Raw genomic sequence first — 15905 nt, forward strand, 5'->3', positions numbered from 1 at the left:
ATGTGAAAAATGTCATGGGGTATGAATACTTTTTCAAGGCACTGTACCAAAGATGGTATATGATATGTTCTTCTCAATGATGGGACATGTTTTGTGTGTGTAGTTTTACAATACATTTGATTAAAAATAAAAAATAAAATAAATTAGTTTATTCTAGAGAAATTTTCCATCCTACTCTTTCAAATGTGGTGAAGTCAAAAACAAACGTTGATTTGACTCCACCAATCATTTAAAAAATCAGATGAATATTTTGAAAACTACAGTTTTCAATCAAAACTCTTCTAGTACACGGGCAGCTCTACAATTGCTCTTTTATTTGCTGTTTGTTTTTCTTGTCCTTAATGACGCTTGGAAGGACATTGTTTGCAATGAAGAAGAAATAGAGATGACTCTTCAGTGTGTAGAGGAGACATTTCTGGATGGACAATAACTGGAGTAAAATCTTCTCATTTCAGAAGCTTGGTTTGAGTTCACCCCACACAGATCAGGATTTCCTGCTTACAATTCCTATGTAAAGACTGAGTATCTGGGAAGTAAATTTAAAGGAGGAAACTTATTGGAAGAGCTGCCTGAACATGACTTGATATATCTTCAAGGTAAGCCAAATCAGAAATGGTCATTAACTAATGTGGCAAAAATTCTTACTTGTGCAATTTATCATAGCACCAAATCAGAATAGTTGCATTGTTACAGGAATACTTTTCTATATATGTAGAGCTACCCCTGCAAGAGTAAACTGTGGTAGGTGGAATGAAAGGATTGAGGGGCATGGCCTGGTGGGGGTTCAGGCTGAGACTTGATGTGCGGCTCCTGGGACACCTAGTTACTCTCTACTGCTACCCCTACAAGAGCTGCTGGTAGATTTGGGTCCCCTGCTCTTGCCAGCCCTGTGTGAGGCCTCAACCTCACTGACACCAGCAGTATACCTTTCTGTAAATATTAGCAGGCTTACAAGAGTTCCATAGACTCAAAACTCTATAAAAGAATAACAGACTAGAGATGGTCACAATGGAAACATATGGTTTGTTTCAGACAGGGGCGGATCCAGAGTCTAGTCTCGGGAGGGGCACTGCCAGAAAATAAGGTCCTTGCGGGCAATTTGTCGGGGCAATGGCTGGTGTTGATGCTTCAATCATCCCGGCACCATGGTTGTTATGGTGTCAGGATGATTGAAGCACATTATTTATATTATTACATTGTAATATAAAATGAAATAGTTCAACTCATCATAATCCAGAATCAGTGGGTCCCCTGAGCATGTCACCTGCCACGTCGCCTGCCACCAGAAGCGGATCGTCACTTGTCACATTCCCTGCCACCAGATACAGCTTGTTATTTGCCACGTCACCTGCCTTCAGATGCAGCTGGTCGCTAGCCGCGTCACCTGTGGCCAGATGCGAATTCTCACTTGCCACCATTGCCTGCCACCAGATGCAGCTTGTCACATACCACATCGCCTGCCACCAGATGCAGCCCAAATGCAGCTTTTCACTTGCCACGTTAATTGCCATGTTACTTGCCACCAGATGCGGACTGTCGCTTGCCACATTGCCTGCCACCAGATGCAGCTTGTCACTTGCCATGTTAATTGCCACCAGATTCAGCTTGTCACTTGCCATGTTAATTGCCACCAGATGCAGCTTGTCACTTGCCACGTTAATTGCCACCAGATGCAGCTTGTCACTATCCTGCAACAACAGTGACAGTAGAGAAACAGGCTTCTCTCCCCAGTTTTTCAGCACATGTGAGGGCAGGCAGCGAGAGATGATGTCATCTCTCTGGTCCCTCATCCGCCCGCTCACTGTACTGCCTTCAAGTTCACCGAGCGGCCTGCTTACTGGCATGATTGCCTGCCCGCTCTGCTCACCCACTAGCCCATTTACTGGCCTGCTCGCTCGCTCTGCTCACTTGCCGGCCGCCTACTGACCTGACTGCCTGCCCGCTCACCCGCAGGCCACTCGGCCCGCTCACTATTTTCTCGGGGGGAGCAATTGCCCCCTTGCCCCCCCACCCCTGGATCTGCCCCTGGTTTCAGATTAGTTTGTTAAGTTACTAATTTTGTTTTGTCATATTCGATATGTTAGACCAATTCATTTTTGGGATCAATTTCGTTTATTCGGATTAATTTCATATATTCTTTATTTTGAATCAAATTTGAAAATGTATTTGAATTTGAAATAGAAACATTGCAATAAATATAGTAAGGTATAAAAGTGAAATGCAATGATGATTCTGACTTCCTACTCTATATAACAGACTAAAATAGAATAGAATATATTCTATGGTATTCTATTATTTTCTATTATATTATATATGCTATTCTATTCTATGCTGCTGCTGTATGCTATTCTATTCTGTTGTATTCTAAACAGCAGTATAAGCAGGAATCCTCATCTTATTTTACTTTTTTACATTACTGTATTTATTGCAATATTTTTCCATTTCAAATTCAATTCCAAATTCTATTAAATTTTCAAATTTGAATTCAAATTATTTTTCAATTTTTAATTCCTTTTCTAATTTGAATAATTTGTTTTGTTATAATTTATTTTGGATTTGTTGAAATCTGTAAACAAATCGGATTTGTTGAAATTCTTAACTATTGTGATTCAGAAATTCGGATACAGCCAAATCTCTGAATAACAAAATTTTTGTCTAAATTTTGATTCGTAACTGTATTGGCAGGTTTGCGTTATAAAAGTATCACAAAGTGTATTGGCACATTGGCTCACGTTGATATGCGTCGGCAGAATGGCACGGCTGTGCAAAACAACCTATGGGTACCTTGTTCCGTTTAAAAGCCACCGGAGGCGCGCACCCGCGGGAAGGTGGGGGACCTGATGCCTGTGGCCGGCGGGTGTGATCACCACCGACCACCCGCGGTCAGGGGCACGAGAGCCAGCATGGGGATTTGCATGTGTAAACACACAAATCCCTGTTCTGTCAGAGCGGAGGAGACATATTGTTTGTTCTTAGTAAGTAGGAACAGCGATATGTCTCCTCCCCCAGTCAGTCCCATCCCCATGCAGTTAGAAACACACACTAGGGAACACATTTAACCCATTGATTGCCCCCTAGTGTTGACCCCTTCCCTGCCAGTGACATTTACACAGTAATCAGTGCATTTTTATAGCACTGATTGCTGTATAAATGTCAATGGTCCCTAAAAAGTGTCAAAAGTGTCCGATCTATCCGCTGAAATGACACAGTCCCGCTAAAAATCGCAGATCACTGCCATTACTAGTAAAAAAAAATAATAATAAAAATGCCATAAATCTTTCCCACAGTTTGTAGATGCTATAACTTTTGCGCAAACCAATCAATATACACTTATTGCAATTTTTTAAGAATATATATTGGCCTAAACTGATGATGAAATTTGACATTTTTGGGGATATTTATTATAGCAAAAAGTAAAAAATCTAATTTGTTTCAAAATTGTTGCTCTTTTTGTTTAAGGCGCAAAAAATAAAAACCGCAGAGGTGATCAAATACCACCAAAAGAAAGCTCTATTTGTAGGAAAAAAGGACACAAATTTCATTTGGGTACAGCATTGCATGACCGCGCAATTGTCAGTTAAAGACCCAAAGGTCCCTTGTATAGATGGGGGGGAATCCTACGCCATTTAAAAAAAAAAAATGTTTGTTATCTTTACTTTCATCTGTCAGTGGAGAAGCCCATTGACAGATGATGACTCGGAGGTTGTTAAGGATGCGGGTGGCCAGCTTCCCGGCCCACTGCCTAACAACCAGCTTTTTCTTCACACAGAATTCGGAACGGTCGATTGTTTTTCAACTTGTATGCTGGCACCAGTCAATAGGCCTGACAAGGTGGGCGGAACGGTAGTATTGCAAAAGATGGGGAAAGGCTAAGCTGCCACTTCGTTTGGATAATGTCAATAAGCGTTGGGAAATTCTCGGTTTCTTACTAGCCCAAAAAAACTGAATTAAGAGAGGATTCATTTTTTTGGACAGGAAACAGGTATACTGTATGTTTAGGTAGAGCTTGAAAAAGATATAAGGTGATCATCACTGATGGTAGGTAAGATGGCAAGTACCTTGGTGGTTCTCTCCTGCATTTCCCCATCAGGCCTTGGTGGTGGTGGCCCGTATCACAGGTGGACATTGAAGAGTAGGCACCAGAGCAGTCGTTGGTACAGCAGGCTCAGCTCAGTCCAGCCACCTGAGGATACAGCAGCATCCAACGAAACTCAGCACAGCAGGGCTTGGCACTGCACAGCACTTCTCTCATCCTCTCTCCGGTTGACGTGCTCCCCAACTGACCTCCCTCTTTCCTGGGATTTCATTTTTAAGACCCTTCCTGCTCCCAGATATCCCTGAGTACCATAGTTGGTTTCCCAGTGATGGCCGTGGCTCAGGTTCTTTTCCAGACTACATTTCCCAGAGTGCCACAGCCTAAACTTAGTCACAAGATAAATAAATAACACTTGCTACTGCCATCTTGTGGAAGAAAAATAGTTCTGCAGCCCGTAACATTACATGTGCAACATCTGTTTTTATTGATTTTGAGATAGAAATAGCATACAAAGAAATACTGTACATAATAAGGAGCTTAAGTGTACCCAGCCCCCCCCCATGTGAATGAGTACGGGGAAAAATTGTAAACCTACTCATTCTCAAAGCAAAAAAAAAGATGTCACCCAGAAATAAATATACCCAAGTGTTTGATAAGTCCTTTATTAAAATAATAAAAATCCTCTTAAAATGTCAGATGTTGTAAATCCATCATTAATCACAATGCCCACTGCTCACCGACTCATCAAAATGAAAAAAAAAAACAAAAAAAGATGTACCCGGTGCAACAAGACCGATCCTGAATGACTGCTTACCAAACTGTCTTTATCGAAATAATTGAAGTAGTGGGGATAATAGTGACATCATTGTGATCATATTTGGGCAGTGGTGTCATTGCTATCCCCACCCCTTTGCTTTTATGTTTGTTGATTTCTGGCCATGAAAGCAATGTGCCAGTGACAGTGATGGTTGCTAGGGACACAATTGGTGCCAGCACCCGCAACTTGCTTGGCAGCCATAGGATGCTCAGCTCCGGATGAGCATGGGGGGGAGGGAGGTGAAGGGCAAAATTTGGGAGCTTTGTCCAATCATTCAAATAGCCAAGGTTCAAACCGAACCTAGGTAGGCTACATCCTAGTATTTACAACATAAAAGAAGATGCATTCCTGATTTTCCCTTATGGATAATAACCCTGATATAACTGTCCTTAACAGTTGGAGAGAAAACCCATAGTTAAAGAATATTAATGTGTATATGGCTATGTGACTAATAAATACTATACGTTCATTTACAATTCATAACTGCGATCCTCATTGTATTCAGAACTAATGCTGTCTTTTTTTTCTCTGCAGGAATGTGGGGCAGTGCACCCGGCGCTGATTGGGTTAAGTTATACTTACATGGTAGGTGTTCAACATTTACTGATTATACCTCCCCTGCTAGAAGGGATTCCTGGCTTGACAATCTATACAGCCAACCCCTCTCTAACTAATTTATGCAGCAATTATTAATAATAATAATAATAATAATAATAATAATAATAATAATAATAATAAAAAACAACTAAAATCTCTATGCCAGCTTTATTTGGTGTAACTGCCCCTTGCCTTCAAAATGGCATCAATTCCTCAAGGTAGACTTGCACACAGTACATGAAGGAACTCAGTAGGCAGGTTGTTCCAAACATCTTGGAGAACTATGCACAGATCTGTGGATGTCGGCTGCCTCAAATCCCTTTGTCTCTTCATGTCATCCCAGACAGACTCCGTGATACTGAGGGCTCTGTGGGAGCCAAGCCATCACTTTTAAGATTCCTTATTTACACTGAAGATATTTCTTAATGACATTGGCTGGATGCTTGGGGTGGCTGTCCAGTGTCCACTACAGAATAGAGTTGGGGCCAATGACACGCCTCCCTGATAGTATGGCATGATGGATAAGTATCTGCCTTTTTTTCCCAGCATTGAGGAAACCATTGACTGGGTAATGCTGAGAAGCGTAGACACAGTGGTCGGCCAAGGAAACTGAATGCAGCAGATGAAAGACACATCATACTTTCTTCCCTTCCACATCGGAAGATCTCCAGCACTGCCATCAGCACAGAACTGGAGGAGACCAGTGGGACCCAGGTACCTCCATCTACTGTCTGGAGAAGATTGGCCAGAAATGGTCTTCATGGAAGAATTATGGACAAAAAGCCTCCTATGTGGAAACAAGGCAAGTGGTTCAACTATGTAAGAAAACCTAGGAACTGAGGGGGCAGAAAAAAAATGGCAGCAGGTAAAATGTGAAATATTTGTCTGTAGCAGGAGGCAGTTTGTTGGGGGAAGGGCTGGAGAGCGATACAATATTGAGTGTCTGCCAGCAACTGAAGCAGGGTGAAGGTTCCTTGCAAGTTTGGGGCAAGATTTGGTCAGGATCACTGGTGTCCTCAATGCTGAGAAATACAGGGATATACTTCTCCATCATGCCATACCATTAGGGAGGAGATTGGCCCGAAATGTATTTTGCAGCAGGACAATCACCACAAACATACAGCTAATGTCATTAAGAACTATCTTCAGTGTAAATAAGTACAAGGAGTCCTGGAAGTCATGGTTTTGCCCCCTCAGAGCCCTGAACTCACCATTACAGTGTCTGTCTGGGATGACATGAAGAGACAGAAGGATTGGAGGCTGCCAACATCCACAGAAGATCAGTGCTTAGTTCTCTAAGATGAACATAGAACAACCTACCTGCCGAGTTCCTTCAAAAACTGTGTGCAAGTCTACCTAGTAGAAGGTAAAGGGGGGGACCTCAAATATTGATTCAATATGGATTTCTCTTCTCTTCATTTACTTTCCATTTTGTTAATTGATGAAAATAATCTATTAACACTTCGATGTCTGAAAGCATTCTTCATTTACAGCATTTCTTTCACATGCCTAATGACTCAATTTACATTCTTATTTTTTTTTTAAATGACAGTTATTTTCAGTCTCTGAGTCCACTGACATTTGAAAATGACAGTCACATGGGTGAAATAAAGAACAATATCTAGGCAGGTGCAATTGATCCTCCTAGCTATAGGTGACACTAATTACTGTGCTGCTGTGCTTGAGGAGAGAAACATTGTTCCTCTGTAGGCTCCATAGGAGTTATCAGGGGAGCAGTGGTCTGTTTGGACACGGTAACACTGGATGTCCTCAGCAGCCATCTTTAGTATTGGCAATGCTAATAAATAGCAGTTGCCTATTGCATTTGGCATGCATTCTGCGAGGGGCTAGTGTAGGAAGAGGAACCATGCTTGTCAGGGGCAGTGAGTTGGCCTCAGAGGAAGGTTCCTGCTTGAGGAGGGAAAGATTATGGACAACGCTGCAAGCTTCACTGTTCACCGCCTAAAAGACTAAACTTCTAAGCTCTGGCAAGTCTTCTCAAGAGCCGTTTGTGCCTTCACTTCACTGGTCGGCCACCCCTCTTACAGATGCAGTGCCCGGTAATGTAGGACAGCCATTTGAGACATATGCTGTACTGAGGGATACTGTAAGCCTTCGTTACTCTAAATGTACTTGTATCGCCATAGTTACTGTGTTCTGGTACAAGAGTATTTGGAATGGTTTGTGCAAGTGTGCCGCAGTTACTATCGCCATTGTACCAGTGCTAGTGATCACAGATTACGGTTGCCTCGTTGACTGTTCAGTTACCTCCCAAAAATACAAGAATTGTTTAACCTTTTCTTGACTCTGTGCCGGTCCTCCAATTTGGCCAATTCCCAGCCCCACCCACACATATCCTCAGAGTGTTTAAAGAAAATATGTGCCAAGAGACCTATGTTGGGTGTGATTGCTGCCCTCAACTTCTAGAAGTACTAATTTCTTGGTTGTCACTCTAAAGCCTGGTACACGCGGTCAGATTGTTGGCCAACGGAGCGTCTGATTTTTGTCCAAAGGGCATGTGCCAGGAACTTGTCTTGCTTATTATAGGCACACAATTGTCGGCCAACAAACATGAACAAAGTGACGTACTATGAGGAATTTCAGCTCTTGAGCGCCACCCTTTGGGCCCCCTTCTGCTAATTTGGTGTTTGGTGAGCATTGATTCCGAGCATGCGTGTTTGTACTTTCCACTTTTGTGTGACTGTCTTGTGTACCGACGATACGAAAATCAGACAACAGACCGGTGTCCGCCAAAAATTTACTAGCCTGCCATCCAACATTTGTTGGCTGAAAGTTGGACAACAATTGTCAGAAGAAGCGTACTAATGGTTAAATTTTAGGACAACAGTCTGTCAACAGACAATCCCCTGCCAACAATCGTACCGTGTGTACGAGGCTTAATGGGTTCAAAAATTTCTCAGTCCCTATTAATATAATTATGTAAATAAGGTCCTATGTGTTGTCATGCGTTGATGTGTGTAACAGCAGGTTATATTGGGTTAAACAGCCAATGCAATATAAATGGGCTGAAACTCACAGCAACGCATGCAGAAATGGGGAAGGCTGCATTTTATGGCAGGGCAAAGCACAGAGCACCGTGATGAATTGCAGTGTATATGCCTTTGGGAGGTGCACTGGGCAGCTATTCACAATAAACTGCACCAGGACTCAAATGTGGGATGATGTCATTTCCACCCATGTGCAGGAGTTCAGTCATCCCGGCACACAGGCACCATGCCGGAACGTATACTGAGCTGCCAGGCTCAGCGTACATTTTAAAAAAGTACCTTGTGCAATAAATAGCCCGCCTGCTTACACTTTTCCAAAGAAGGTCTTTAGTTCTACTTTAAGGGGTCCAGTTTGACTAGTACAATCCAAGAACAGATTCATTCAAAATGTCCATATGTTGTTCTTTGGATTTTCAAGAGCTCCCAATCCCCCCCCCCCCCCCCCCCCCCAATCCTCCCATACCTCTGTTCAAACACATACCTGCCGAGCAGATCCAATGTTGTCCAGCAGTGATTCACTATTCAGGTTGGCTGCCATCTTGATCCTCCTCAGCCAGCTTCTACTTCTGGGTTCAGGCAGCCCGGCCCCCAATGACATGTGAGCTCCGCCCCTTGGCACATGCTTTGCACATGGACTCCCACAGACTCCTTGGATATGTGAGAGATGGGGGTCTCCCAGGAGGCTACGGGAGAAGGTCATGTCATTATGGACTGGACAAGAATGGTCACAGGGAATGGAAAAAAAAATAACCAGAAAGAGCCCCCCAAATATAAACTGCCTATTCTGATTATTGTATTTTTTTAAATGTATTTAATGTTCTTCAATTAAAGATAATATAACAGAATGTATTGTTTTACAGAAATAACCACAAATTTAACCCAGTGGCTGAAGGGAGGTAAGAAGTCAACTTTAGACCTCTTGGTAACTCCAGATAATCAGTAAAATTGAAATGTGAGGAACTTCCTGTGATCACCTACCTGTCTATTCATTACTTGCTGTATGTCTGTGTTAATTTTAAAGGAGAAGTCCAGCCTGAGCTCGTTTGGCTGTCCTTCTCCTATGGATCACAGGAGTGCAATTCGCTTTGCACTCCTGTGACCCGTTTTCAGTCGAGAGTGGACTGAAGTCCGCTCTCCGCTGACGTCATGGATATCAGTCCAGGCAGCACGTCATCCCGACACTGGGAGTCTGGATCCACCAGGTGCTTGGACTGACACCCTTATTAGCCACTCAGCGAGCCGCTCCCCACCCCCTCCACAGCTCAGCGTTCCAGTGAGCATGGAGGAGCAGAGCAGAGAGCGGTGACTGACAGTCTACAGCTCTCTGCTTAGGGAGCTCTGAAAACCGAGTGATCAGCGGTGTTCAATTGCTCTGTTTTTAGTGCAGAGGCGCTGGGGGGCAAATGCAGCATCCACCTAGGTAAGTATGAATAGGGAAAAACAAAAAAAAAAAACATACTTCTCTTTTAACATGTTGGAACAGGAAGGGGCCATCCCCAAATCATGTTCCAACATGACACTGGAACGCCCCCATGAAGGCAGATGTACAGCAGAGGGATTGTATTATGTCCAATATGACATCAAAAGCTCTGCTGGTGTAAAATGTCCCATGTGAGAGCGGTGTGAGCGCACACCCTAAAACACCCTAAATTTGGCTAGCCATCCCCTCAGAATTTTAGGGTGTGCGCTCACACCCCTCTCTCATGGGACATTTTACACCAGCAGACCTTTTGATGTCATACTGGACATAATACAATCCCTCTGCCATACATCTGCCTTCCTGGGGGCGTTCCAGTGCCTGGTCTTGCTGGGCCTCCATGTTGATCCTGCTGCTGTGTCTTTGGTTTTTGAGTGACCCCTGGATGGACTTTGCTGTTTTTTATAATCTTTGTGGCTGATATCCTGTTTTTATTATTAATTGTGAACATTGTTAATTTTCTTCATTTATAAATACACCCCTGAAGAAAGAAGGGATTCTTAAACACGTTGGGTGTGGTTCCAGTACTCTGTCTTTCCACCACGGAAGTCCAAAACCTATGAGTAGTAGCCACTGCTATGCCATGTTGACATGTTTTTTGTTCAGCCACCAATTTTGTTTGCATGTATATATTTTACCTTTTATCTCATATGTATTAAAGAAAATTATATATTTTTTCATTTTTTCTATCATTGTGTTATGTACACACAGTGATTTGACACAAAGTGTCTGGACTCCAGAACCCAATCCAGGAGCCATAAGTAAGGCCTAAAGGCTGAGACGTGGTGTTTTTTTTTTTTTGGCTATGTATTTAGCAGCATTGCAATAACATTTTGAAGCATTTTTAGATGATTAATGTGGCACTCACCTTTTCCCTTTCTTTGCCAGTGATGGAGGTTGTGGAGACCCTTTCACGCTGAGTGCCCTGCCAAGAAGCGGATGTTTGTTGCCTGGGAGGTGGAAGCTTTGATACACCTGTTCCCGATCCATTACCAATTCTGGAGAAAACAGGAGTATCCTTCACTATGCATAAGAGCAAAAGAATATCACCAGCACACCAAGGATCTCCAGAGTGGGTCCTAAGCCTTAATCGACCATCAAATCATTACAGCAGATTGCAACGTTTTGAAGTCACAAAGGACCCCTTCATCAGGCATGTGACACATGTGACATCACATGCCTGATGAAAGGGGTCCTGTGTGGCTCTTACACATTACACTCTGCTGTAAAAATGTGATTGTTGATTAAAGCTTAGGACCCACTCTGGAGAACCTTGGTGTGCTGGTGATATTCTTTTGCCCTTTATCATAGTGGAGGATGATTCTGTTTTCTCCAGGATTGGTGATTCCTGGATTGGGAACAGGTGTATCCAAGCTTTCACCTCCCAGGTAACGAACGTCCGCTTCTTGGTGACATTCTTTTGCTCTGACTTGACACGGTTCCAGATGGTGGTCACTTCGGCACCCACTTATACTCACAGCCATTTATACAGGAACGTGTGTGTTGGGAAGAGTGCATTGGAACTCCATTTTAAATAGAAACCCTGAAGTCCCTAAACCTGCATCAGTGAGAACCCTGTGTGATATATACCCCTTTTGACCCCATGACATGATGCAGCCCTGTCACAATTAATAGAACAATAGATAGAGCACTAAACTAAACAGTAATCTTCCTTAGCTGGCAATAATTCATATTTTATTATATGATGTTTAAAAATGTTACTGTGAAATATGAACTGCACTTCAATGGGTGAGCACAGGAATCAGGGTAGAGAAGCACTACAGCAAGGGGTTTCTTTACAGGAAGTGTCAGGTCTCACACTACAGACAGAAGTCATGGATTTACATGTCAAGTTGGCTATCCCTGGATTTCTTTCCAATCTAACACAGTTTTTAGTTGGGACGTTTTTGCTACTCACTTCACATTTTTTTGAGGTGCATATTGTAGTACATTTCACTGTGTACTATTTGGACCTTTTTATAGAATGTATCTATATGTTTATTATTTTATATTGTTAATTGATTGTCACTCATTAATTATGTTTAGATTCATAACTAGATTTTATGCACTGCACTTTTTCAATGGTATTATTCTGTACATGTTATCTGTGTGTTTCACTTTATGCAGATAAGTCAAAGAAGTTTAGCCTGGAAACGAAGCAAGGTAGGTAACTCTGTGCATGAATTGATATGGTGTCAGATCATGTCCATTTTGGTTAATTGGTGGAGGATGTGGGCACAGGGTTAGAGGCTTCTTCCCTTCCAAGACTTTTCAATGTCACTGGACTCCAGAACCCAATCCAGGAATTACCAATCCTGCAGAAAACAGTGAAACCAGTGTCCTTCACTACAAATAGACACCCTGAAGCCCTTTCAAAATAGAGCACTAAACTAAACAGTAATCTGCCTTAACTGGCAATGATTAACCACTTGATGACCAGTGATGTACCCGTACAATGGTGGAATTTCGTTGGTTATACCGGGATGATGCAGTTTTTTAGAGCCGGCGGTTAGCTCTTTTGTAATAGCAGTCAGAGCGGCTAACTATCTGCTCAATTGCTATTACAAGCAGTGGGGACGCCCTCCCCTCCCCTCCCGCCACCTTCTGTGGCATACACGGACTCTCTACTCACAGCCATTTATACAGGAACGTGTGTCTTGGGAATAGTGCATTGGAACTCCACTATAAATAGAAACCCTGAAGCCCCTAAACCTGCATCAGTGAGAACCCTGTGTGATATATACCCTTTCTGACCCCATGACATGGTGCAGCCCCATCACAATTAATAGAAGAATAGGTAGATAGAGCACTAAACGAAACCGCAATCTTCCTTAACTGGCAATAATTCATATTTGATTATATGATGTTTAAAAATGTTACTGTGACATATGAACTGCACTTCAATGGGTGAGCACAGGAATCAGGGTAGAGAAGCACTACAGCAAGGAGTTTCTTTACAGGAAGTGTCAGGTCTCACACTACGGACAGAAGTCCTGCATAAATCTGTGCAGTGCATGCCTCATGTTTCTGCACCAACTGAAACTGTTGACACAGGATTACGAAATAAGGGGGTCACGGGCATTCTGGTGTGGATTTGGGAGTCAAATTGGCTATCCCTGGATTTCTTTCCAATCTAACACGGAGTCTTTAGTTGGGACTTTTTTGCTACTCACTTCACATTTTTTTGAGGTGTATATTGTAGTACATTTCATGGTGGACTCTGGACCATTTTATGGAATTTATCTATATGTTTATTATTTTATATTGTTATTAATGGATTGTCACTAATTAATTATGTTTAGACTCATAACTAGATTTTATGCACTGAACTTTTTCAATAGTATTATTCTGTACATGTTATCTGTGTGTTTCACTTTATGCAGATTTGTCAAAGGAGGTTAGCCCGGAAATGGAGCTAGGTAGGTAACACTGTGAATGAATTGATATGGTGTCAGATCATGTCCCTTTTGTTAATTGGTGGAGGATGCGGGCACAGGGTTAGAGGCTTCTTCCCTTCCAAGACTTTTCAATGTCACTGGACTCCAGAACCCAATCTAGGAATTACCAATCCTGCAGAAAACAGTGAAACCAGTGTCCTTCACTACAAATAGACACCCTGAAGCCCTGTCAAGATAGTTAGATATATACCGGTGTGTTGCCAGTTTGCCGCTAGTTACTAACATCCACCATATCACCCTGCTACCCTTCATATATTACTTCTGAGACAATGGACAGTAATTTGCTTTGTTTTGTTTTTGTTTATTGGGGGGATATAACTTGGTTGGGGAAAGGGTATATGGAATGCCCATAGATCAAATTACTTTGCCATCATATTTGTAAATTAGAACTTCTTTTGAGCCTTGAAGAAATGATGCACATGTATAACATCTACAGTCTCTCCCCTGCATCACCATGCAGATTATTGCTCCTCCTCTGCGTAACTACTTCAGACTATTGCTCCCAGGAATCCTTCCCTCCTCCACAAACTTATTCTGTAACACATTGTTTCTTGTCACATCCTCTTCTATATGCAAAAGAACCCACTTGGTGGACTACTGTTCCCAACTAGTCCAGCTTGCAAATCCTGCGCCCTCGGGCCGCATCGATTTGACACTATTCCCCACAGTCTCTTCTGCTCCAGGACTCCTCATCAATGACCATGTAAAGATGAGGACTTTATCCATGACCGCGTAAGGATGAAGTTCCCTCACAGACTCCCTGGCATGTCTCCACATCCAGCACTCCACTGTGGTACACTCAGCGACCTTTCTCTGCCCCGAGTCCATGATGGAAAACTTAAATGGACCGTATGTTCCTACAGCTTCTCCTGCCCCTCTGCTCCAGGAACTCCTCATCAATGATGTGTAATAGTGAGGACTTCATCCATCACTGTATAAGGGTGAAGCTCCCTCACAGCTCTCCCGGGCCTCCTCCCGCAATCGACGCACCCCCCCAAGATGGGGGTGCCCTCCTGCTGCTGTCTAGTACTTCATTCTCCACTTCTCTCGGCCAACTCCTCCCAGTGGCCTGTTACCTCAGCTTATATGGGAGGCCTGCCCCCTGGCGATTCCAGTTGGGGATTGGTCAGGGCTCCTCACATGAGCTGCCTGCCACTCCAGTTCTAGGCCCTGCCCCTCTTCCAGAATATTCTCACTGGAAGCAGGGGAGGCGCCTCAGAACCAAAGTACAGGTGGTCACACCCACTGCTACACTAACCACTCCCTGCCCCCAGATCAAAAACAAACAGGCCTAGCTTGCAGCATAGGCCTGCCTAAATTTGCTGACATTTTCCCTACCAAAAAATCCTCACTCTAGCACCTACCTATGGTAGAGGGTGCTACAGATAGAAAGATAGAGCACTAAACTAAACAGTAATCTGCCTTAACTGGCAATAATTAACCACTTAAAGCGGAGTTCCACCCAAAAGTGGAACTTCCGCTCATCTGATTCCTCCCCCCCTCCGGTGCCACAATTGGCACCTTTCAAGGGGGAGGGGGGTGCAGATACCTGTGTAATACAGGTATTTGCACCCACTTCCTGGAATAGACTCCCGCAGGAGTCACGCTCCTTCCCGCACCCCCCGCTGTCTCCTGGGAAACACACAGGTCCACTTAGTGGTCCACAGGACCACTTAGAACGCGCAGCGCAACTCGCGCATGCACAGTAGGGAACCGGGAAGTGAAGACACAACGCTTCACTTCCTGATTCCCTCACAGAGAATGGCAGCAGCAGTAGCCGAGAGCCGAGCAATTCATCGGCTTCGGCTGCCGACATCGCTGGACTCCAGGACAGTAAAATGTCCATTTATTAAAAGTCAGCAGCTGCAGTATTTGTAGCTGCTGGCTTTTAATATTTTTTTTTTTTTAGGTGGACTCCCTCTTTATAGACCAGTGACATACCCGTACAATGCTGGAATTTCGTTGGTTATACCGGGATGATGCCTGTGGCCATTTTTTAGAGCCGGCGGTCAGCTCTCTTGTAATAGCAATCGGAGCAGCTAACTATCTGCTCAATTGCTATTACAAGCATTGGGAGGGGATGCCCTCCCCTCCCGCCACCTTCTGTGGCATGCACGGGCTCTCCCGTCCCACCAGGTGACCCGAGCAACAATCTGGTGCATCCGCCAGCTGGCCAGACGACCACCTTCCATGCCATTCTTGAGCTTTCCCATCCCACCGGATGACCCAAGTGTCCAGCTGGTGTTTTTGCCGGTTGGCTAGACAGCCAAGCAAACCTAGGATCACCTTTGATCGGCTGTTTGTGATAGTAACCTGGAAGCTTTGATATCACTTCCGTTATACCAAGATGTCAACGGCACCATTATTTACAATTCAAAAGTATTCAAAAACACAGATAGTGTTTTTATAGGCCCCAGATCTCTCCATAAAGAGTACCTGTCACCGCTAGGGATGAGCTTCGAGTTCGAGTCGAACTCATGTTCGACTCGAACATTGGCTGTTCGCAAGTTCG

General features: G+C 43.6%; 1 protein-coding gene across 1 annotated transcript in view; it reads left to right on the plus strand.

Annotated features, from left to right (window-relative positions):
• LOC141123532 (cytosolic phospholipase A2 gamma-like) overlaps positions 1 to 15905 on the plus strand; it is a 98918-nt gene that overhangs the window by 56016 nt on the left and 26997 nt on the right. Inside the window, exons 7-11 of the mRNA XM_073612061.1 lie at positions 456 to 596; positions 5388 to 5438; positions 9319 to 9354; positions 12063 to 12098; positions 13319 to 13354. Coding sequence (XP_073468162.1) covers positions 456 to 596; positions 5388 to 5438; positions 9319 to 9354; positions 12063 to 12098; positions 13319 to 13354 — 300 coding nt within the window. The remainder of the gene's footprint in view (positions 1 to 455; positions 597 to 5387; positions 5439 to 9318; positions 9355 to 12062; positions 12099 to 13318; positions 13355 to 15905) is intronic.

This window comes from Aquarana catesbeiana, linkage group LG01 (genome assembly GCF_042186555.1).
Source record: "Aquarana catesbeiana isolate 2022-GZ linkage group LG01, ASM4218655v1, whole genome shotgun sequence".
In the NCBI taxonomy this organism is placed as follows: Eukaryota; Metazoa; Chordata; class Amphibia; order Anura; family Ranidae; genus Aquarana; species Aquarana catesbeiana.